Source organism: Prionailurus viverrinus, chromosome D2 (genome assembly GCF_022837055.1).
Source record: "Prionailurus viverrinus isolate Anna chromosome D2, UM_Priviv_1.0, whole genome shotgun sequence".
NCBI lineage: Eukaryota > Metazoa > Chordata > Mammalia > Carnivora > Felidae > Prionailurus > Prionailurus viverrinus.
The window spans coordinates 68,896,014-68,919,578 of NC_062571.1; the positions used below are offsets into that span (position 1 = coordinate 68,896,014).

Genomic DNA, 23,565 nt, shown 5'->3' on the forward strand with positions numbered 1-23,565 from the left:
GAAAATACACCTTTTGTTTGTCAATATGAAAATGCTCAGGCACAATACTAGAAAATAATGAACAAAAAGCTTGTACATTTAACAGTTGGAAACTTATTTGGGAGGGTTGTGTTGGTGACCCAGATGCGAAGATCTGTATGGGTGTGTGATGGTCAGAAATAATAAAAAATGAAATTCTTGAAGTTCTAAGCTAAACACAGTAACTTTCCTTCTAGACTGTAGACATTGTTTTCGTTCCTGAAAAGTGAAAAAATTTAGAGTTTATATGTAAAATGGTTAGGTTCTAGGGGTGCCTGGCTGGCTCAATTGGTAGAGCATGCAACTTTTGATCTTGGGGTCATGAATTCAAGTCCCACATTGGGCATAGAGATTACTTTAAAAAATGGAGTTAGGGGGGCGCCTGGGTGGCGCAGTCGGTTAAGCGTCCGACTTCAGCCAGGTCACGATCTCGCGGGGTCCGTGAGTTCGAGCCCCGCGTCGGGCTCTGGGCTGATGGCTCAGAGCCTGGAGCCTGTTTCCGATTCTGTGTCTCCCTCTCTCTCTGACCCTCCCCCGTTCATGCTCTGTCTCTCTCTGTCCCAAAAATAAATAAACGTTGAAAAAAAAATTAAAAAAAAATGGAGTTAGGTTCTAAGCATTAAAAATTATAAATAAGTGTTTCACCTAGGTATGCATACCTGATGAGAATTTAAAGGTTTTGCAGCGTGCAGAGATGGTTCTTCATACCTCCACACCCTGGCCCGTAATGCCAGCCACACTTCCCTAAACAGTGAGACAATGAACCTATAAATTTCAAAATACTCTTATTAAAAGTTGTTGAATTTATCATTATGTTTGGCATGGCTTCATTGCATGGTTTCCAGATTTGGTCCTGCATTGGAATCACCTTGAAAACTCTTTCAGCATACAGATTGCTGTTTTCTACCTCAGATATTTATTTTGATAGCATTCTTGGATTAGGGCTTAGGATTTCTAAGCTCCCTAAATGATTCTCCTAAAACATATCTAGCACTGATTTGGGAGCATTTGAGATTCAATCATTAGATTTTGTAGTGGCCCTCTAACTAGTTTTTCTGTCTTCTTCTAAACCCCTGACCTTTCAAAATCATTCAGAAGAGTACCAGATAAATTTTTAAAAATAGGTCTGTGATCATGCCCTCTTCTTTTTCATGAGTCCTCTATTGGCTTTGCATATTTACTCTTGACAGCCCCTGAAAGTATTCTTCTAGAATATTAGGGTTTAGAGCGTAGAGTTTGAAAATTGTAGTGCTGCAGAATAAAGTCCAAATTACTAAGTTTGAATACTTAGCCTTTCAAGATTAGACAGTCTTGATTTCCAACCTTATTTTGGGGCCTAAACTCCAGTGTAGAAAAACTGCTTATGGTTCCCAGTCTGGATAATTTTCTCATGCCATTTCAAACTGCGCACACAATATCTGCCCATCCCCACAGAATGAATTTGTGAACCCCTCTTCAACTTTGAGGACTCAACTGTAGCCTCATCACAGTACTCCCCCCCCCCCCCACCCCTTCATCTTTGTGCTCTCATATTATCTTTCCTAAAGTTTTATAACTTGCTTGTTTCCCTCTCTTTGTGAGATCACTGAAGACAAAAATATTGGTTTTTGTTTGATTGGGTTTTTTTAGCCCCAGATAGAGTATAGTACCTGACTCATAGGTGCTTGGTGACTGAGTGGGGGTTGTGAGGATGATGGGGTTGTACTAGATGATCTCACAGGTTTTTCTAGTTTTGGTATTGATGGTATAAATATGACTGATAATTCCTTTCCCAAGAAAGTGTGTGCATTGTTTACCTTTTAATTTTTAGATTTATGTACTATGTACCTTTTAACGTAAAGACATGAGTATTTTTTATCGTGGTGGCTGTGCAGGTGAACTATATTGCTGTAACACTGAGATAAATAACATTAGATATAATGGACCATGTGAATAATATTCACATGGCAGGTATTGAAGTGCATTGAGAGAATATAATCATAAGTATACTATGATAGTTTATTTCATAGGTCTCCTTTGACATTGGAAGAGTTTATTCGTGTTCATAGAATACCAAACTGTTTTCCAAATTGGGAAAACTTTTGCAATCCCAGTAGCAGAGTTAGGGTTCCAGTTTTTCCATATCCTTGTTAATACTTGTTATAATCAGGATACCATATTGTTTTGATTTTGCTTCCTAGCACTCTAGCCCATCCTTTGTCCCCAGGAAGGAACCTTCTCTACCTTATCTGTAAATTCTGTAGTTGTCTAGGGTCATGGTGTTTGTTACAGATGTCCTGAGTCTAGTCCTGAACTCCCCTTCCCCACTGCCCTGCTTTTGGCAGTGTTTATGGTCTTATAAACTAGCAATATGCTGATAACTCCCAAATTTGTTTTTGTCTCAAACCTCTTAGTTCCAGGATTCCCTTCTTCAGCCTCTCTGTCCATATAGAATATATTACTAAGTTTGTTAATTTTTCTTACCAAACATTTCTTGAATGTACCCACTTTCCATCTGTTGCATAATATTTTAATATAAGATCAAGTCCCACCTCGTACTGCAGTGGTCTTCTAATTGGTCTCCTGCTTCTGCTCTTTGCCTCAAAATCCATTCTGTATACAGTACTGTGAGAGATTAAAAACAGATCATGTTACTCTCTTAAAATCATTGAGTGGTTTAGAAGAAAATCTGTGCTCATTATAGCTACAAAATCCTGCGTGATCTTGTGTTCTTAAGTACAGTCTGATCTCAGATAGCAAAACCTTAGCCTCCATTTAGTTCCTCTGCCTCATAATGTTCTTGCATATCTCAGCCATTACATCTTATTTTCTCTTTATGGAATGCTTTTTTGTGTCTTTTTTCTACTTGACTGTAAGCACTTTGAGGGCAGGAACCATGTCTGTTTTATTTATCACTTAGCATGATGCCTAGCACACAGAGGAGTGCAATAAATACTTTGTTAAATGCTTACATGATGTAATTATATTTCTTTTGCTTGAAGTCTTCCTTGGACTGTCAGTTAGAAACTGTTTATGTATGTCTTACTAGTATTCATCTTCTATACACATGTTATTTATAAAATGCCTGAGTAAATAAAATTTCTGTGCATTGCTTCTTTACATATTGCCAGAATTGTGCTCCAGAATAGTCTCTAGTTCCCTTCCTCTTGGGCCCAATATAGTTATAACTCATTTACCTTTTATTTTTCCAGGGTAATGTTCACCTTCAATTCTATGATACATGTCAGTTATGTTACTTGTGTTTAAATTTTAATCAGATGAATTACAAAATAATGAAATCGTTTATTTTCAAGGAAAGAAACTACTGGAACTGTCCTTTTAATCTGACCCTCAAATTCTAAGAGTACTGGTGTGACATTTGCACAACACTACTTAGCTGGATATCGGCAAGCTATACCTCAGGCTTATGGTAGCATCCACGACAGCACTGCAGATATTTTTCCTCATTCCATTCCCATTTAATTTTTTTTTTTTTAACTAAAAGGTCAGTTTTTGTTAGATATGAAAATAACTAAGACTGGAGTTACTGAGTATTTTGATGTGTAATATTCTAGTTATCTTTTATCTAGAAGACAAATGTATTCTTAGAATGTTCCTGATTTACCCACCATTATTTTATGAATGATAATTATATTAACTAAAGTGTATTTAAATGTATTTGTACATAAAAGAATCTTTTCTTTCCTGGTAATGTTGATGGAATATGTGCCTTCACAAATTGAATGATATCTGTAAATGAGTATATTTTTTTATCTGATATTGAACAAGATTGAGAAAAATCTTTCCCCAGCCAATTTGAATTATCATTCATTTGTTTAATTTTTTTTTTTTTTTTTTAATTTTCGGGGCACCTGGGTGGCTCGGTTGAGCATCAGTCTCTTGATTTTGGCTCACGTCATGATCCCAGGGTCGTGGAATTGAGTCCCACATTGGGCTCTGTGCTGAGTGTGGAGGCTGCTTAAGATTCTCTCTACCCCCCCCACCTCTATCCTGGAAAAAAAAAAATTATTTTCATCATCTTTTTTTTCAAAAATGAGGTTTTTAAAAGTTCAATTAAAAAAAAAAAACCTCTATGCTTTTTTGTAATTTATATATGGTAGAGTTGTATTGACCACTGTATTTTGTTTACATTTTTCTTTTGAAATAATTTTAGATTGATAGAATCTATAAAAATGTACAGAGTTCCCTTTCTCTGAGAAATGAAGAGAAATAAATACTCTGCATTTATTTTCCACCAATAATGACATACAACTGTAGTACAATTATCAAAATCAGTAAATTGACACTGGTACAATATTATTAAGTAAACTGCAGTCTGAGATTTCACCAGTTTTTCCATGCAGTCTTTTTTTTTGGAGGGTGGACGTTGATTGTCCAGTGAAATTTTTTTAAAACTTATTTTGAGAGCAAGCGAGCACAAGCAGGGAAGGGTCAGAGAGGGGTGGGGAGAGAATCCCAAGCAGGCTCTGTACTTAAGATCATGACCTGAACCAACATCAAACAAGAGTGGATACTTAACCCATTGAGCCACCCAGTCACTCTGATAGTCCTATGAAATTTGAAAACTTGTACAAATTCTTATAACTGCTACCATAACAGTCAAAGTACACAACTGTTTCATCACTTCAAAGAATTTCCCTCTTGCTACCCCTTTATAGTTCTACTTTCACCCAGCCCTAAGCCATAGCAACCACTGGATTTGCTCTCCATCGTTACACTTTTGCCATTTAAAAACAGTCCATGAACAGAATCCTACAGAATCACACATGCTAACTTTTGATACTGTTTCACTCAGCATAATGCTCTTGCGATCCATCCCAGTTGTTGTGTGCATGGATAGTTTGATCCTTTTTATTGTTGAACAGTGTTCCATTGTATGGATGTACCACAGTTTATCATTTCACCAGATGAAAAACATTTGGGTTGTTTCCACTTTTGGAGCATTTATAAATAAAGGTGCTATGAACGTTTGTATACAGGTTTTTGTGTGAATATAAGTTTTCATTTCTCTAGGGTAGATACCTACAGGTGCAGTTGCTGGGTTGTATAATGTATGTTTATGAGAAACTGCCACATTGTTTTCCAGAGTGGCTGTCAGTTTACATTCTCATCAGCAATAAGTGATAGATCCAGTTTCTCCACATTTTCACCAGCACTTGGTATCATTCATATTTTTTATTTTTGCTCTTCTAATAGGCATGTAGTTATATTTGCATTTCCCTAATGACTAATGATGTAGAACATTTTTGCATGTGTTTTTTTGGGGAGTGTCTCTATAAGTCTTTCACCCCTTTTCTAATTGGATTGATTGCTTTTTTATTATTTAAAGGAGTTCTTTATGTATGCCAGATATATTTTCTCCCAGACTGTAGCTTGTCTTTTCATTCTCCTCATAGTCCTTTGACTAGAGAGAGAGGACTTTTCTTAGACTTTTTTTTTTTTTTTTTTTTTGGTAGGTGCCTATTGGTGTTTTTGAATTTTGGCTTTTCTACTGCCAGGATATGTAGGAAACAAAAACAAAAAAACATAGAATGTATTACCAGGTTATCCTTCATCCAGGGTCCCTAGCCACTGTACCTTCATTTTTGTACCTTTCAGAATCTTCTGCTAGTTGCTTTATGTATTTTAACCAGAGTTTTACATTATAATTCAAGGGAGGAATGGAGTCAGGGGTTTACTTCATCTTGTTTGGAACCAGAAGTCCTATTCATTGTAATTCAATATGCGGTATTGTAAAACTTTCACATCCACATTTATGGTAAGACAGACTAAGGAATATATTTAGTATATGTGGCCTTATTGATGTGTTTTTTAAAAATATTTATTACATTTGATGATTATCATTATAGTCTTATACCAAGAATAGATCTTACTAGGCTGGTGCTTTCTCACTTCTGTCTCCCCTCCAGTCCTCCTTCCCCTAGATTTTAGGAAATTGTAGCTATTTTAGAAATTGCTAAAAGTAATGTGAATATAAGAACAAGGAAAAGTGTTTTTGTTTGTTTGTTTTTTACTTCTTGCATTCAGTTTGCATTCCTGAAAGGAATGATTTAAAATCAGAAAGTGTGGGGGCACTTGGGTGGCTCAGTCGGTTAAGCACCTGACTTCTGCTCAGGTCATGATCTCACGGTTCCTGAGTTTGAGCCCCTGTGTCATGCTCTGTGCTGACAGCTCAGAGCCTGGAGGCTGTTTCAGATTCTGTGTCTCCCTTTCCCTCTGCCCCACCCCCACTTAGGCTCTGTCTCTCAAAAATGAATAAATGTTAAAATTTTTTCTTTTTTTTTTAATCAGAAAGTATGACTTGGAAAACTATCGCCTGAGGGCCAAATTTAGTATGAAGCCTCCTTTGGTAAACTTTTATTGAAATGTAGCCATACCTAGTCATTTACATACTGTCTACAGGTGTTTTCGTGCTATAGGTGTTTCATGATGGAATTGAGTATCTGTAACAGAACATCTGGCCCACAAAACCTAAAAAAAATTAATATGTGGCCCATTACAGGAAAAATTTGCTGATCCCTGACTTAGAAGGTATTGGAGGCCTAAAGCATTGTAATCAGCATCCTCCTACAATGATGATCTGGACAGTTATCTTTGAAATACACCATGGTATAGTGGAAAGAACATACATGGGCTTAGTTAGAGTCAGGCAGACCTGGTTTTGAATTTTTCCTTACTTACCAAGTATCTGACTTCAGTGCCTCAATTTTCTTGTCTATAAATTGGAAATAGAGGAACTCTTCTACTTAGGGATTTGAAGTTAAGAATTTTCATAATTTGAGGGTGCCTGGGTGGTTCGGTTGGTTAAACGTCCGACTTCAGCTTGGGTCATAATCTCATGGTTCGTGGGTTCGAGTCCTACATGGGGCTCTGTGCTGACAGCTCAGAGCCTGGAGCCTGGTTCAGATTCTGTGTCTCCCTCTGTCTCTGCCCTTCCTCCACCCATGCTCTGTCTCTTTCTCTCGCTCTCTACAAAATAAATAAACATTAAAAAAATTAACCATTAAAAAAATAATTTTCATTATTTGGAACATAGCTATATACCAGAGAAAAATTGCATCAACTTAGACCTCTACTAACAGATGGCATTGGTAGTTTCTAATTTGGTGTCATTTTTGAACTAATGATAAAATGGACTCAAGGAATCTACCTTGGTTATAAGTAGAGACACTTTAAATATCTTCTTTGATGTGGTTGTGAGAATTTGAAGTAAGAGAAAAAATTCATGTCAGATGCTCTGTACGTGGTATTACGGGATGGGGAATGAAGGCATCTTTGGGAGTGGTAAAGATCCCAGTATAAAAACACCATTGCTAGCGTCAGCTTAGTAATTGGTGCAATTTTATGTTTTTTTCACTAGATTTTAAACATTTTTAGAACGGGTTCTGTCACTTTCTGTTACATAAGTGGGTGCAAGAGTCAAATTCTGTGCAAATGTAGTTGTCTCCCACTATGTTATAAAGTGATTTTAAAAAACCTATTGAATAGTTAATTTCCAAGAACCATGAAAGAGTACTCACAATACTTTTTGCTTGTCAAAAAAACATTTAGCAGTGTCACCTGAGTGAGGTCTGGATTAGACTCATAACAACTTTGGGCTGTCAAGTCATTCGTTCTCTTAGACGACCTATATTTTTACTGGATGAAAATTTTTTAGTTAATAGTCAAGCCTGGTTAGTTAATTCCTTTCAGTATGGTGAAATGTCAAAGTCCAAATTCTGTTCTCTGTAACTAGTTATATTTTTATGAACTGTGACTTAACTATTGTATGTACCAGTAAATCTCATTATAAGAATTATAGGATGAGCATGTGGGTCAGTTCAAATCCATCACTATTGCAGGAAAACTATTTTTTTTTAATTTTTTTTTAACATTTATTTATTTTTGAGACAGAGAGAGACAGAGCATGAACGGGGGAGGGGCAGAGAGAGAGGGAGACACAGAATCGGAAGCACGCTCCAGGCTCTGAGCCATTAGGCCATAGCCTGACGCGGGGCTCGAACTCACGGACCGCGAGATCGTGACCTGAACCGAAGTCGGGACGCTCAACCGACTGAGCCACCCAGGCGCCCCGCAGGAAAACTATTAAACAGCTCAAGTATCTCTACTATTAATGTCAAATACAGTGGTGGTATTTATATATTTTGGGAAGTCTCTTTTCAGACTTAAGTAGAAATTTTAAATTACTAGTAACTTATTTTGTCATCATACAGTTTTCTTTCCTGACCTCCCCCCCCATCCTCAATTTTCATTTTTAGTTTATTTTTATGGGACCATTTTTAACATTTATAGCAGTATCATGTATGCACCATACAAATATTTATGTAGTTGTTTGTTTTTTTAATTTTTTAAAGTAACCTCTATACCTGTAGTGGGGCTTGAACTCACAACCCCAAGATCAAGAGGCAAATGCTCTACTGACTGAGCCAGGAGGCACCCCCTCAGTTTTCATTTTTAAAATAATATTTAAGGAATACAGTATTTAATATACCAGTGGTCTGATGTTTGGTGTTTAGATTTGGTTATATCAGGTATTTCCAAAGTGGATAAGCATTTGCTGAGACCTTTCTTTTTAAAACATGTTTCCAAGATTATTCTTCTTAAAGATTCCAATTAAGTGGTTTAGGATAGAACCTGGGAATTTTATTTTTTTTTTTAATGTTTGTTTGTTTATTTATTTTCAGAGAGAGAGAGAGAGAGAGAGAGAGAGAGAGAGAGAGAGAGAGAGAATCTCACCAGGCTCTGTGTTGACAGTGCAAAACCCAGGGCAGGGCACAAACCCATGAACTGTGAGATCATGACCTGAGCCAAAACCAAGAATCAGATGCTCAACCAACTGAGCCACCCAGGCACCCTGGGAATTTTTTTTTTTTTTTAACCAATATCCCAGGTTTATTTTATTTTATTTTTTGTTATTAGGGAAGTTTGGGAAACATCAGAATAGAAGAACAAGGATTCCATCTTAAAAAATGCCAAGTGTGTGTTTAAAAAAGTGTCATTTTTAACTCTCACAAAAATGCTTTTAAATCTGATTATTAAGCAGAAACTTTACTTTTTGAGAGGCTAGATTTGTTCTTTAATATGTAACATCTTTTAATACCAACTGCAACTCACTTTAAATTCAGTACATACGTATCTTGCTAAATAGAAATTTGATTTCCAGAAACTTGGCATAATACGTTTCTTATACACAAATCAATAAGCAGTGTCTGTATTCCGTCATCTGTGTATATCTTCCATTATTCTTTGTTGTATCATTTTAATAAATGTGCTTTCATTTTGGCTCATCAGCATTGTTTCTCAATCCGTACCTCTGAGGTTGTTTTTAGTCGAGTCTCCATTGTAGCTCAAAATATTTTCTTGTTTTGAAAGGATGGTGAGTAGGGGGGAGATAATAGCTTTTCTGGTGTGCTAGCAACTAATAGCATGTTTATTTAATTGTAGAATCTTACAAGCTGATAAATTCAAACTCTAGTCTGGGAATTTACAGATCATCAGTCTTCTACCCAGTTCTGGTTATTACTGCACCTCTTACCCTTTGCTTCAGCAAAGTTCTACCTTTTCGCTTTCCTATGGCAAACTAAGGTCATTCAGTATTCTTGGCCTAAATTACCTTTTCATTATATGTACCTGGACTGATTTGCTGAGTGTTTTGGCTGTCTAATTAAACTGTAACCTTGTGTGGCATAGAGCTCACATCTTTTATATAGAAATTCTTAGCACGATCCTGTGCACATAGACTATTAAATACTATTGGTGTTTTCATAAAATTTTATTAACTTTTTTAACCTCTTAAGCTAATTGGATATTAGTCATTTTGTCTGTAATCTTTAAGCCCTACTACCACATAAAGATCCAGTTACTTATAAAATTAACAAGAGCCATGAAATACAAATTGTATTTATTTTTTAATGTTTATTTATTTATTTTGAGAGAGGAGAGAGAGCATGAGCGAGAGAGGGGCAAAGAGAGGGGGAGAGAGAATCTCAAGCAGGCTCCACAATGTCAATGCAGAGCCAGCATGGGGCTCAGTCTCACAGTGAGATCATGACCTGAGCCAAAATCAAGATGCTTAACCATCTGAGCCACCCAGGCACCCCCAAATTATATTTTAAATTTGAAAATGCTTAGAGGGAGGACTGCCTCCTTCACAAAGATTTTACTCCTGTTTTTAGCCTTTGTAGCTCGTTTTGGTCATTTTACCAGTGAACTTTTTCTATTTTTAAGAATCCTTAAGAGTCCTTGTCACTATTCACATGTTTTTTGTTTTTTTTTTTAATTTTTTTTTCAACGTTTATTTATTTTTGGGACAGAGAGAGACAGAGCATGAACGGGGGAGGGGCAGAGAGAGAGGGAGACACAGAATCGGAAACAGGCTCCAGGCTCCGAGCCATCAGCCCAGATCCTGACGCGGGGCTCGAACTCACAGACCGCGAGATCGTGACCTGGCTGAAGTCGGACGCTTAACCGACTGCGCCACCCAGGCGCCCCTCACATGTTTTAGTATATAGATATCATTGGAGATTGCTCTCTCTTACTGTTTCTCAAAGGTGGTTCCTGCATCTACCTGCATTAGAATCACCTGGAATGGTTATTGAACTACACATTCTTCATGACCTTTTACCTGAACTGTTCGCTGTGCTCCATACATATTTTACTTAGCTCATTTTGTTCTCTTGTGAAACTGTTCCCAATTCTATCATCGTGGCCTTTGAAATCCTTCCTGTTACCTAACGCTGTCTGGCAGTTAATTGCAGATAGAACAATTTTAATATAGTGATTAGGAACACAGGCTATAGATATATACATTGGAATCTCAGCTCTATTGCTTTTCCAAGATCACAGAACTAGTTACTTAAACATATTTCTGTGCCTTTGTGTCCTATTTATAAAATAGGGACAACAGTTGATCTCATAGGGCTGTTATATGTATTAATATTTGTAAATTTCTTAACAGTAGTGCTTGTACATAGAAAGCACTCAAACATTATGATTTCCCCCAATTTTCAGTTCTTACAAACTTACAGTAACTTGTACGCTTATCTTACCTCTTCCTGTTAGATTATAAAGTCCTTGAAGATAGAACCTGCCTTATTAATTTTTATAGCTTTTCAGTGGATTTTGCATAACAAAATGTTCAATAGAAAATTACTGCATCAAATCATAAAATGGCCAGATTTTCAGTAAGATTGTTTTTCAGAGCCCATTTACTTAATATAAATTATAATCTAAAGTAATTTAATATTCTTTCTGTATTATATTTCAGGAATTCTAATGAATCGTTGACCAGCAGCATTTTACCAGTTGGAATGAGTTATCAGAAATGGGCATAGTGCTTTTAGATCTAACATGTAACAGATGGCTGTTACTCCATGGTGATTACTTCTTCAAGCCAACACCTTTTTTGATTGTGTAGGATCTTTGTCTCTTCATCTTTGAATTCCAATGACTGTTGTTGGCAAATAAAACAAAGGAGTTCATGTAGTTTTTGCCCAAGCTTGAGTCACCATGAGTAGTAGTTTAGGAAAAGAAAAAGACTCTAAAGAGAAAGATCCCAAAGTGCCATCAGCCAAGGAAAGAGAAAAGGAGGCAAAAGCCTCTGGAGGTTTTGGGAAAGAGAGCAAAGAAAAAGAACCTAAGACCAAAGGGAAAGATGCCAAAGATGGAAAGAAGGACTCCAGTGCTGCCCAACCAGGGGTGGCTTTTTCAGTTGACAATACGATCAAACGGCCAAATCCAGCACCTGGGACTAGAAAAAAATCTAGCAATGCAGAGGTGATTAAAGAGCTCAACAAATGCCGGGAAGAGAATTCAATGCGTTTGGACTTATCCAAGAGGTCTATACACATATTGCCATCATCAATCAAAGAGTTGACTCAATTAACAGAACTTTATTTATATAGCAACAAATTGCAGTCCCTCCCGGCAGAGGTGGGCTGTCTAGTAAATCTCATGACACTGGCTCTAAATGAAAACTCACTTACCAGTTTGCCTGACTCTCTTGATAACTTGAAGAAGCTGCGGATGCTTGATTTACGGCATAATAAACTGAGAGAAATTCCTTCAGTGGTATATAGGCTAGATTCTCTCACCACTCTTTACCTTCGCTTTAATCGTATAACTACTGTGGAAAAGGACATCAAAAATCTGTCAAAACTCAGCATGCTTAGCATTCGAGAGAACAAAATCAAACAACTACCTGCTGAAATTGGTAAGAGACCTTGGGTTACTATTATTTGTAGTATTTGTTATGCCAGATAATTTTGTCAAGTGCTTTTCCATATCAGAAAATATCTGATACTTAACTAAAAACAGCTGATTTCTAAATGTCTTCTTTATGTTTTACTTTAATTATTCAGTTTTAGCAATATTATATGGTTTGAGATTATTTTATAAACTTAGAGTATAGATGTAGTTGGGCCTTTTTCATATGAACCTATCCTCTCATTTTCATTTGGAGAAAGTGAATACGTAGCAGTAAAAAAATATTTCCTGAATTTTTAACTTGTTACCATCTATTTTTAAAATATTTTAAAAGTACAGTAGATTCATTAAGGGTTACATTTTCCAGTTCTTTCATTTGCCTTTCTTTATCTGAAAAATGTTTGTTTACTTTTACTTGACTTTTCTACCTAATTTGCTACAAAAGATTGGCATATCAGAGCCTTGTAAAAAAGCAAAAGAGTGGTAGTAGTATAAAAAATAGGAAATATGTATGTGTAAACAAGTCAGTAAAAGTAGTTATTTTGATTTTTAAGTTACGGAGTATAGTAAACCTTGACTTACCAATTTTGAAAAATTGATAAAGATACCTGGGCTTGATTTATAACATTTTTAAAAATTACATAAAAGTTGATTATGGAACTTTTTAAGGGAAGGTTTCTTTGTTATGAAAGGCACATTTATTCCGAATAAAATAGGTGAATTGAATATATTGTTGCTTGAGCATTGCTCTTATAGTGGGTAACAAAGGAAACTTTAGACACTGCAGCTTTGTAGAGATATAATATTCTGTGGGTGTGTTTAAAAATTTATTTAACTTTGAAAAAGGAATAAATTTTAGGTATTGTGCTCTTCTACATTTAACTCTAACCAGAAACTTAAAATCTTAATTTAATTGGTTTAATTAAATGCATTTAGAAAATCCATGACAGATTTTCTCAAGCAATGAACTGTACTTTCAAAATATGACTCACTTATGAGATATTAAAATATTCTCCAGAATTTGAATGGAAATATTCATTTTCATGTCTTCAGATAGGAATGCGGTTGTTGATTGACTTTTGATTTCATACCAGATTTAGTCACAATTTCACCATAGTATATATGTTTCATTCTTAAATAGAATTAGAGACTGTTAGCAAAAGAAATGCTAAATTTTTATATAGAGATATAAAATGTTATTTCTTGTTTGTGTTCTTACTGTGTTGTGTATGTATTACACTCTATATGAAAATGTTGGCTTTAATTCACATGAGAGTCTTACTAAGGATTTTTTGCCATAGAGATGTTATCAACTTACCTGGGAATTAAAAATGTACATTTCTTAAGAAATTACAGGATTTTAAATTTACTTCAGTTTGTTCTTAGCATATAGGTATAGCATTTTTATTAAAGTGAATGTATTTTTAAAAATTGGCAAATTTTATTTGGTTGTTATTTGTGTCTGCCTCATCTTTTGACCTTTAGGCCTAAGTTTGTAATTTTAAAAATAACCATGGAATTTGTTTAAGGAGCACCCTCCCACCATTAGTGGTGTTATTGAAGTTTGTGTTCTTGTAATGTTTGTATTTCTGTAAAAATAGTAACTTCATAAATGTTATTTTATTCCAGGCAGGGCATCAGATAGACAATAAACTGCTTTTAAAGATAAAAGTTAATATTTCTTTTTAAAAATTAAAAAAAATTCTTTAATGTTTGTTTATTTCGAGGAGAGGGACAGAGAGGAGAGAGACAATCCTAAGCAGGCTCTGTGCTGCCAGTGTAGAGCCCGACATGGGCCTAAATCCATGACCTGAGCTGAAACCAAGAGTTGACTGCTTAACTGACTGAGCCACCCAGGTGCTCCAAAAATTAATATTTCTTATTTATTTATTTAGAGAAAAAGTACGAGTGGGTGAGGGGCAGAGGGAGAGAGAGAATCCCAAGCAGGCTCCCAAGGTTTTATTGCAGAGCCTGATGCGAGGCCTGATATTACAAACTGAGATCATGACCTGAGCTGAAGTGAAGAGTCTGACATGAACCGACTGAGCCACCCAGCCTCCCCGAAAAGTTATTATTTCTTGAAAAGAGTTAAGATTTATAAGGTTTAACTTAGATGCATGGATTTGGGGCAGATATTGGAGAAGTTCTGTAAAGAACAGGAAAATAAAAGCCCAGTAAAAATAACAATCATAATAAAATATTGTTTGAGCACAATATGTCCTATAGTATACTTTGTATATATTATCTTATTAAGTTTTTATAGTAACCCAGTGAAATAGGCATTTCTTCCTGCATTGTACTGAAGTAGGACCTGAAAATGTAGAGAGATTACATAATTTACTGAAAGTCATGTAGCTGGGAAGTTGACAGGATTTGAACCAGTCTTATTGTACTGCCCCTCTAGTCCAGAAAAGTGCGTCCCACTTCATAGTTGATGACTTAGTGGTCTGGCTGGTTCAGGGGATCTGTACTTTCAAAGAATACGCTAGGTTATTCTATGTATAGCTGCAGTTATTAGATTTTTTTTTTTCCGTTGGAAGGAGGAGGATGTTAGCAGCTTAATGGAGATACAATTCACATACTGTACAATTCACACATTTAAAGTGTACAGTTTAGTGGGTTTCAGTATATTCATAGACATGTGCAACCATCACAGTTTTAGAACATTTTTATTACTCTAAAAAGAAACTGTGCACTTTAGCAGTTACCCCTCTTCTGTTTTCTTGAAACCCCTTAGCCCTAGGTAGACTAATTTATTTTGTTTCTATAGATTTGCCTGTTCTGGTTATTTCAGATAAATGGAGTTATACAGTATGTGGTCTTTGGTAACTGACCCCTTTTACTTAGCATGTTTTCAGAATTCATCCAGGTTGTAGCATGTATCAGTACTTCTTCTGATTGCTGAATAATGCTCCATTGTATTAATATACCACATTTCATTTACCCATTCATCAGTTGAACATTTGGGTTGTTTCCATTTTCTGACTGTTACAAATAAAATTACTGTGAACACTTGTGTCCGAGTTTTTGTGTGGACATTTGTTTTCATTCTCTTGAGTTATATACCTGGCTGTGGAATTACTGAATCATATGGTAACTCTATGTTTAACCTTGTGAGGAACTTCTGGACTATTTACCTCAGTGGCTGCACCTTTTTACTTTCCCACCACAGTGTATGAGAGTTCCAGTTTCTCTGTATCCTCAACACCATTGCTATCCTCTTTTTATTATAGCCATTCCATGAGTATGAAGTGGTACGTTTGTGGTTTTGATTTGCAGAGTTTTGATGACTATGAATTTGTTTTTAGTTTTTGAAAGCTATCTTTTATTATAAAGAAAAAGACAGAAGTATTTTTTGTGATGCAGATCTTGCTTTACTGCTTTTTTAATTACAAAAAATAAAATCCTGAACCCCTTTGAAATTGTTTACAAATTAAGACCCATGCAGAAAGAACAAGTAAAATGGAAATTTGACATTTTTTAAAGTGTTATATACCTTTCATGTAGTTTGACTTACTGCTGAAACCCCTAACGAGAATTTACAATTCAAAATACATGGTCATTATCGTTTTATTAAATTTCTCTTTCTATGAATTAGATTTGCATTATTATAGATACTGGGTTCATATTATGCATATTACATACTTATTCTTTTCTTATATGAGTATACTATCAGTCTTGCCATCTAGCTTGTGTTCAGCAATATATTTGAGAAATATGAGAAATTAGAAGTTTTGAAATATACCCTACTGTTTAGTTTAAATAATATATTTGGAATTTGGTCATGATGATACAAGCTGCTCTGCTTTATAGAGTATTCTTTAAGCATTAATGGCATCTTTATTAATGCCATGTGATTTCATACCAGTGATATATATTCACACGGGTGAACACTGGCAGAAAACAGTAAAAGGATACCAAACAGACAGTAAATGTAACCATGTGAAGAGCCAGAGATAAATACATCAGAGTAGCCTAGAAAACTTCATTTGGTAATATTCATTTACCTTTCTTTTTGTGTGATAAGGCATGGATGGACACATAAAGTAAATGTCTTTTTGTGTTAAGTAGATAGGTGGAACACTTAGTCGTTCTTTTACTGATTAAAAAGTCATTGCTTTTTACTTTAGTGTTCCATCCTTCCTGCCCATACCTTCTTTTACCATTTATAATCTTAAAAGAGACTCATCACTGTACACCAAGACAGTTAAATTGTTTTGAGAGGGAAAACAGGAAATAATCACTCCTTCTTCCCGTAATTCCTACTGGTTCCCTTGAGTTTCATTCTGGAGGTATGTTTTTGTTTTTATAGTTTATTTATTTTGAGAGAGACACAGCGCCTGCGAGGGAGGGGCAGAGAGGGAGAGAGAGAATCCAAACAGGCTCCGCGCTGCCAACGCAGAGCCTGATGTGGGGCTCAAACTCATGAAATCGTGAGATCAAGACCTGAGCTGAAACCAAGAGTCAGACGCTTAAAACCCACTGAGCCACCCAGGCTCCCCTGGAGATGTGCGTTTGTAAATTTTTCTTTTTTTTTTCTTTTTGGCCTGGATGGATTCGACTTAGAGCCATCAAATAGTCAATTTGAATAATTAGTTTAGGGATTTCTGGAGAATGAAGTTTTAAAGGATTTTATTCTTCTAGGAAAGAAACGGTTGCTCTTTGAAGCCAGGAAAAACTCCATCTTTGTCTTTCATGAATATTCCTACAGTTTGCCTCTGTTGAAGTATGGGCTAGTAGTTTTAGGATTTCTTTAGATTTCCCCCCTTATTTATTCTTGTTAGAAGGAATATTTTTTAAAAAAATTATTCTTCCTACATCATATGTTAAATAAAATGCTACATCATTTCTATATAATATACAATTCACATGAATTTGTTAAAATAACCTGTTTTGCTTATGAGAACGATATGTTAAAATGTATATGCTTTTTGGGAACTCAAATCATTTTTGCTCATTTGAAAGAAACCACTCACAACATTCAGATATACAGAATCAGCAACATTTTTTTTACTCATTTGATGCAGTCACAGTTATTGAAAAAATTCCTACCATACTGAAGTACTGCTGTGTTATCTTCTGTAAGTCAAGCTACATATATATATATAATTTTTTATATATAAAATCAATTTTTTTTAAGTAGAAGGATTAGAGATTTGAATTCCTTATGTTTTCTGTGATTTTTTTGTAGGTAATAAATGGTAAGTTTTCAGTAAATGAGGCTTGAAGTGAATTTAGTGAAGCCCAATACTATTATTACTCACACACAAAAATATTTTTTTTCATTTTTGAGAGAGGGAGAGGGAGCATGAGCCATGGGGGGGGGGGCAGGGGGAGCCCAACATGGGGCTCGATCTCACGACCTAAGCTGAAATCAAGAGTCACATGCTCAAGTGACCCATTTTTCAACATTAACTCAAATTGTAACCTTTAGTCCCTAAAATTCTTGAAATTCTCCCAAGACTGCCAGGGATGATAAAATTGCTTTCATGGTGTGGGTAATGATATTTAATCGATCCCATTTGAGTGTTTTGTACAAGTGCTAATTAGTAACTTAGTTTGGCAGGAAAAAGAAATCAGGAAAGGGAATTCATAGTTGTTAATAAATAACTCCTTTTGGCTGGGAATCAGCAAGAAACCCAGAGACTTGGAAATGAACTATTAACTAACTTAGTTTATTGTTACCAGATTGTCAGATGTTTCACAGAACAATAAAAACCTGTACAAGTTGTTACTGCTAAAGGAGGTGGTAAGGGAACTGAGAGAATATCACTTGAGCCATCTTAGAAGGGGTTGATAGGATCAGAGAGAGGATAAAGTTGACTTTCCACCCTACTGAGGTGTAGGGAAGAGGGCAGTCATTGTATTCTAATGACAGCATGCTACCCATCCAAAGGAATATAGTCACTGTTGTCCATGTTGCCTAGTTGCGGATGCCCCTGCTTAGAAGAGCTTCTGAATTTGTCTTTGAAATGAAAGGGAGAATTAAGCATATAATACAAATTTAAGTAATACAGTAGTATAAATTCTGATGTAAGTTCTAAATCTGCTCAAGCTTGTGTGATAGATATTTCCAGCTCTTGTTAATTATGTGATTTTACAAATTATTTTAGTAAGATTTAATGTGATTTTTCATAGAGTTAATCTCTGAATATTTTGGAAATATCCCTATAAGTTCAGGAATAAGTTATTTTTAAAATATCAGCATCTAGGGGCGCCTGGGTGGCGCAGTCGGTTAAGCGTCCGACTTCAGCCAGGTCATGATCTCTCGGTCCGGGAGTTTGAGCCCCGCGTCAGGCTCTGGGCTGATGGCTCAGAGCCTGGAGCCTGTTTCCGATTCTGTGTCTCCCTCTCTCTCTGCCCCTCCCCCGTTCATGCTCTGTCTCTCTCTGTCCCAAAAATAAATAAACATTGAAAAAAAAATTAAAATATCAGCGTCTTTAATGTCACTTGAAAGGGAAGGTCATATGGCTTCATTGGGCAGGTCACAACTTGTGAAATCTAATTATTGACCAGTATTTGAGTGCCTACTATGTACATTTTAATAGGGCCTTTTTCTATGTTGGTAGATTTAATTTATTTTTTAAATTACCTGTACTAAAATTTTGTTAAAGGATTTGTATCTATATTCATCATAGAATAGAATAGAATAGAATAGAATAGAATAGAATAGAATAGAATGCATCATCTGTAATTGTCTCTCTTTAATAATGGTTTGCTGTCAGAGTAATGCTGGCTTCATTTCACAGAATGAGTTGAAAAGTATTTCTCTTTTATGTTCTTGAAGAGTTTGTGTATAATTAGTATTTCCTCAAATGTTTAGAAGAATTTATCAGATATGCAATCTGAAGCTGATGTTTTCTTTATAGGAAGGTTTTTAATTCCTGATCTATTTTAGTTAATAGATACAGAATTATTTGAGTTTTCTGCTTAGTTGAATTTTGGTAGTTTGAATTTGTCAAAGCATTTACCTAATTTGTTGAATTTTAGGCATGAAGTTCTAATAGTTCTGTATTTTATTAATGTCAGCAGTATGATTTGTAATCATGTCTTTATTTCATTCCTAGTATTGGTAATTTGGTCTTCTTTGCTTGATCAGTCTGGCTAGAGATACATCAATTCTATTGGTCATTTTTTTTTTTAACGTTTATTTTTGAGAGACACAGAGCTTGAGTGGGGGAGGGGCAGACAGAGAGGGAGACACAGAGTGCGAAGCAGGCTCCAGGCTCTGAGCTGTCAGCACAGAGCCTGACGGTGGGCTCTCGAACTCATGAACCGTGAGATCATGACCTGAGCCAAAGTTGGACGCTTAACGGACTGAGCCACCCAGATGCCCCTATTGGTCTTTTCAAAAGATAAATAAGTAAACCTGTTTCAGGTTTTTTCTATTCTCTTTGATTTTTTTTCTTTTTTTTTCCTGCTTATTTAGTTTTTTTTTCTTTAGGTTTAATATGCTGTTTGTCTACTTTAAGTTATCAGATTAGATTGATTTTTTTCATTATATGAACATTTCTTTATAAAATCTCCCAAGTACTATTTTAGCAGCAGCATACAAATTTTGATATGTTGTATATTCATTATTGTTTAGTTTTAAATATTCTTTAAATATCTCTTGTTAATTCTTCTGTAACCCAGGGATTCTTTAGAAGTGAATTGTTCAATTTTCAAGTGTTTGAGAGATGTTTTCCGATATTTTTGTTATTGATTTATAAAATATGGCCTGTCTTAGTAAATGTTCTGTATGCAGCTGAAAAGAATATACACTGCAATTTTTTTTTTTCAAGCAAGGTCAAGTTAGCTGATAATTCATTTATTTTGTACCCCTATCAATGTTCTGTCTGCTGTTTTTTCAGTCTGTTATTGGTTATAGATATACCTAGCATTTTTTTTGATGACGTTACTTATATCATTAATAAATGTCTGTATTTCTGATAACATTCCTGGTAATATTTCTTTTTATAAATCCTATTTTATCGGGTATTAATACAGCCACTCCAACTTCCTTGTTAATTGGTACTTGCATTGTATATCTCTTGCCATTCTTTTACCTTTTTGTGTCTTTACATTTAAAATGGTTTCTTGTAGACAGCATATAGATAGTTCTTGTGGTTTTTAATCCTGACAGTTTTTGTCTTACTTGAAGGGTTTAGACTATTTATATTTAATACAGTTTCAAATATGATTGAATTAAATCAATCTATTTTCTGTTTGTGCCATGTTATTCTCCGCCGCCTCCCCCCCCCATTTCATGCTTTCTTTTAGATTGACTTTTTTTTTCCTTTTTTACAAATTCCATTTATTTCAACTGTTGGCATATTAGTTATATGCATCTTTGTTACTTTGCTTTAGTATCTGATATGGTATTTACAGTACATATCATAACACAGTCTGCATTCAAATAATAGTATATCACTTCACATATATCCTAAGAACCTTACATAGAACACTTTTATTCCACTTTTTGCAGTTATTGTCATACCTTTATACTTCTTCATATATTATAAATCTCACAATAATACATTGATATTATTTTTACTTTAAACTTTATCATTTTTTTTAATGTTTATTATTTATTTTTGAGAGAGAGAGAGAGAGAGAGAGAGCACAAGTGGGGGAGGGGCAGAGAGAGAGGGAGACAGAATGTGAAGGAGGCTCCAGGCTCTGAGCTGTCAGCACAGAGCCCAACATGGGGCCCAAACTCACAAACCATGAGATCATGACCTCAGTCAAAGTTGGACTCGTAACCAACTGAGCCACCCAGGAGTCCATGAACTTTATCTTTTTTAAGCTTTCCAGTTTGAACAAATTTTGGACTTATAAAACCAATACACAGGGTTCTCATATACCCCTTAACCCAGCTTCTTCTCTTGTTAACATTCTACATAACTATTATATAGTGATAAAAACCAAGAAATTTACATTGGTACAATAATACTAAGCTACAAATTTTATTTTGATTTCCCAGTTTTTCCACTAATGTCCTTTTTCTATTCCAGAATCCTACATTACATTTAATAGTCAGATATCTGTAGTCAACTCCAACTTGTGACAGTTGGAAAGATTGAAAGTCATTCCTTTTCTTTCATGACACTGATGCTTTTCAAGAGTACTGCTCCGGACGTCTGGGTGGCTCATCCATTTAAGCATCTGACTTCAGCTCAGGTCATGATCTTGTGGTTTGTGGATTATAGCCCTGCATCAGGCTCTGTGCTAACAGCTCAGAGCCTGGACCCTGCTTCAGATTCTGTCTCCCTCTCTCTCCCTGCTCCTCCCCCATTTGAGCTCTGTCTCTATCTCTCAAAAATAAACATTTTTTAAAAATTAAAAAAAAAAAGACTACTGATCAAGTATAATGTGCTAGATCACTCTTTTTTTTTGTTTGGATTATGTTTTTGCATGACTAGTTTGAGGTTATGTGTTTTGGCAAGAAAACCACTGAGGTTATTGTGGTACCTTCCCCAGTGAATCATATTAAGAGATAGGATGTTGATATGTCTCATTGCTGGTGGTTTTGACCTTGGTTATGGTGATTTCTGCTGTTCTTCTCCACTTCATTCATTCATTCACTCATTCATTCATTCATGTATTTATTAGTGTTTGTTTTGAGGGAGGGGAGGGGTAGAGTGAGAGGAGAGAATCTCAAGCAGCCAACATGAGGCTTGAACTCACCAACCAGATCATGACCTGAGCTGAAATCAAGAGTTGGACACTTAACCAACTGAGCCATCCAGGTGCCCCCAGGCACCCCTCCACTTTAAAGTTAATTATTTTTTCTTTTTAATTAATAATTACCCTGAGGAGTGCTGGTGTTAGTCTGTGACAATATCTTGTTATTCCTTCATCCTTTGCTCCTTAATTTTAGTATTCATTGGTGGATCTTGATCTTCCCTGAAACAATTATTACTGTATTCTAATGGTGATTTTTAAAAAATTTCCCTCATTTCCTTTGCATTAATTGAAATTCTATAATGAATAGCTGTCCCTTCTCTCCCTCACTTATTTATTTATTCCATTACTTAAATTATATCAGTCTGGATTCATTTATTCTCTTCTGTGGTTCCAGCCCAGTGTTGTTATTTTGTTGCTCAATTTGTTCTAGCTTTGGTTATTGTTGACTCTTTTAGGTTGGTTCCTGTACCTTTTACCATACTATCATCCTTCTCAGTTATCTTGTAAAGAGATTAAAAGATGCAAAAAAAAAAAAAAAATTTTTTTTTTCCAAAAAAAAAAAAAAAAACCTTTCATGATTACACATGAATTTACCATTTCTAGTACTTTCATTCTTTGTGTAGATCTGAATTTCTTTTTCCCAAGAACTTCCTTTAACATATATTGTAGTACAGTTATGCTCATAATGATTTCTCCAGGCTTTTGTTTGTCCTAAAGCCTTTGTTTTGCTTTTATTTTTGAAAGCTATTTTTCTTGGTATAGAAATCTAGATTGACAGCTTTTCTTTTTTTCTATATTTTAAACATGTCTCTCATGTCTCTCTGGGTTTGGTTTGTTTTGTTTGTTTTTCTGGCTTGCCTAGTTTCGAGCAAGAGTTTTGCTGTTATTGTTTCTGTGTAGTCTTTTTCTCTATATTTAAAATTTTTCTTCTTTGTCCCTGGCTTCCAGCAGTTTGTTAATAATATGCCTTTGTTTGGTGTTTTTCATGTTTCTTCTGCTTGGAGTTTATGAGCTTCTTGGATCTGTGGGTTTATGGTTTTCATCAAAGGTAGAAAGATACAGGCCATAGGTAGAAAGATACAGGCCATTATTTTTTGAAATTTTCTTGGTTTTGGTCCCCTCTTTGCTTTTCTATTCTGTGGATCTCTAACTATGTGTATATTGAAACTCATTATGTTACCTTTCAGGTCATTGATGTTCTATTCATTTTTTATGTGTGTTTTAGAATGTTCCTGTTGCTATTTTTTTTTTATTGCTCTATATGGCACCTTTTTTAGTGTCTAAATCTGTTATTAATCCCATACAAAAAAATTTTAATTTTAGATATTAAATTTTTGTTGGCATTTAGTCTTGATATAAGGTCTTTACTTCTATAGTATTTCCCTTTTGGGGTTTTGTTTCCTGACCCCTGTAACTTGGCAGAATTGAAATTCCAAAATCTTATCCCCACTGCAGATGGTAGCTGTCAAAATGTCTGCTTGGCTCTTATAGCTTTCTAGCTATTGTTTTTCCCCTACGCTCCTTTCAGTCCTTTCTCCCATAGGTGTACTTTTGGAGTCAGTCAGGAATTTGAGGGGTATGAATATGCAGACTTTGGGACTCCACTCTTCAAGGTTTCCTCCTTTCCAGGATATCCAACCTTGAATTCCAGCCACTGTTAACGATCCTAGACCT

General features: G+C 35.4%; 1 protein-coding gene across 3 annotated transcripts in view; it reads left to right on the forward strand.

Moving 5' to 3' along the window:
- SHOC2 (SHOC2 leucine rich repeat scaffold protein) overlaps positions 1-23,565 on the forward strand; it is a 110,977-nt gene that overhangs the window by 39,958 nt on the left and 47,454 nt on the right. For all 3 annotated transcript variants that reach the window (XM_047824447.1, XM_047824448.1, XM_047824449.1), the window contains exon 2: positions 11,285-12,229. In XM_047824447.1, the coding sequence (XP_047680403.1) occupies positions 11,527-12,229 (703 nt within the window). In that variant the 5' untranslated portion in view covers positions 11,285-11,526. The remainder of the gene's footprint in view (positions 1-11,284; positions 12,230-23,565) is intronic.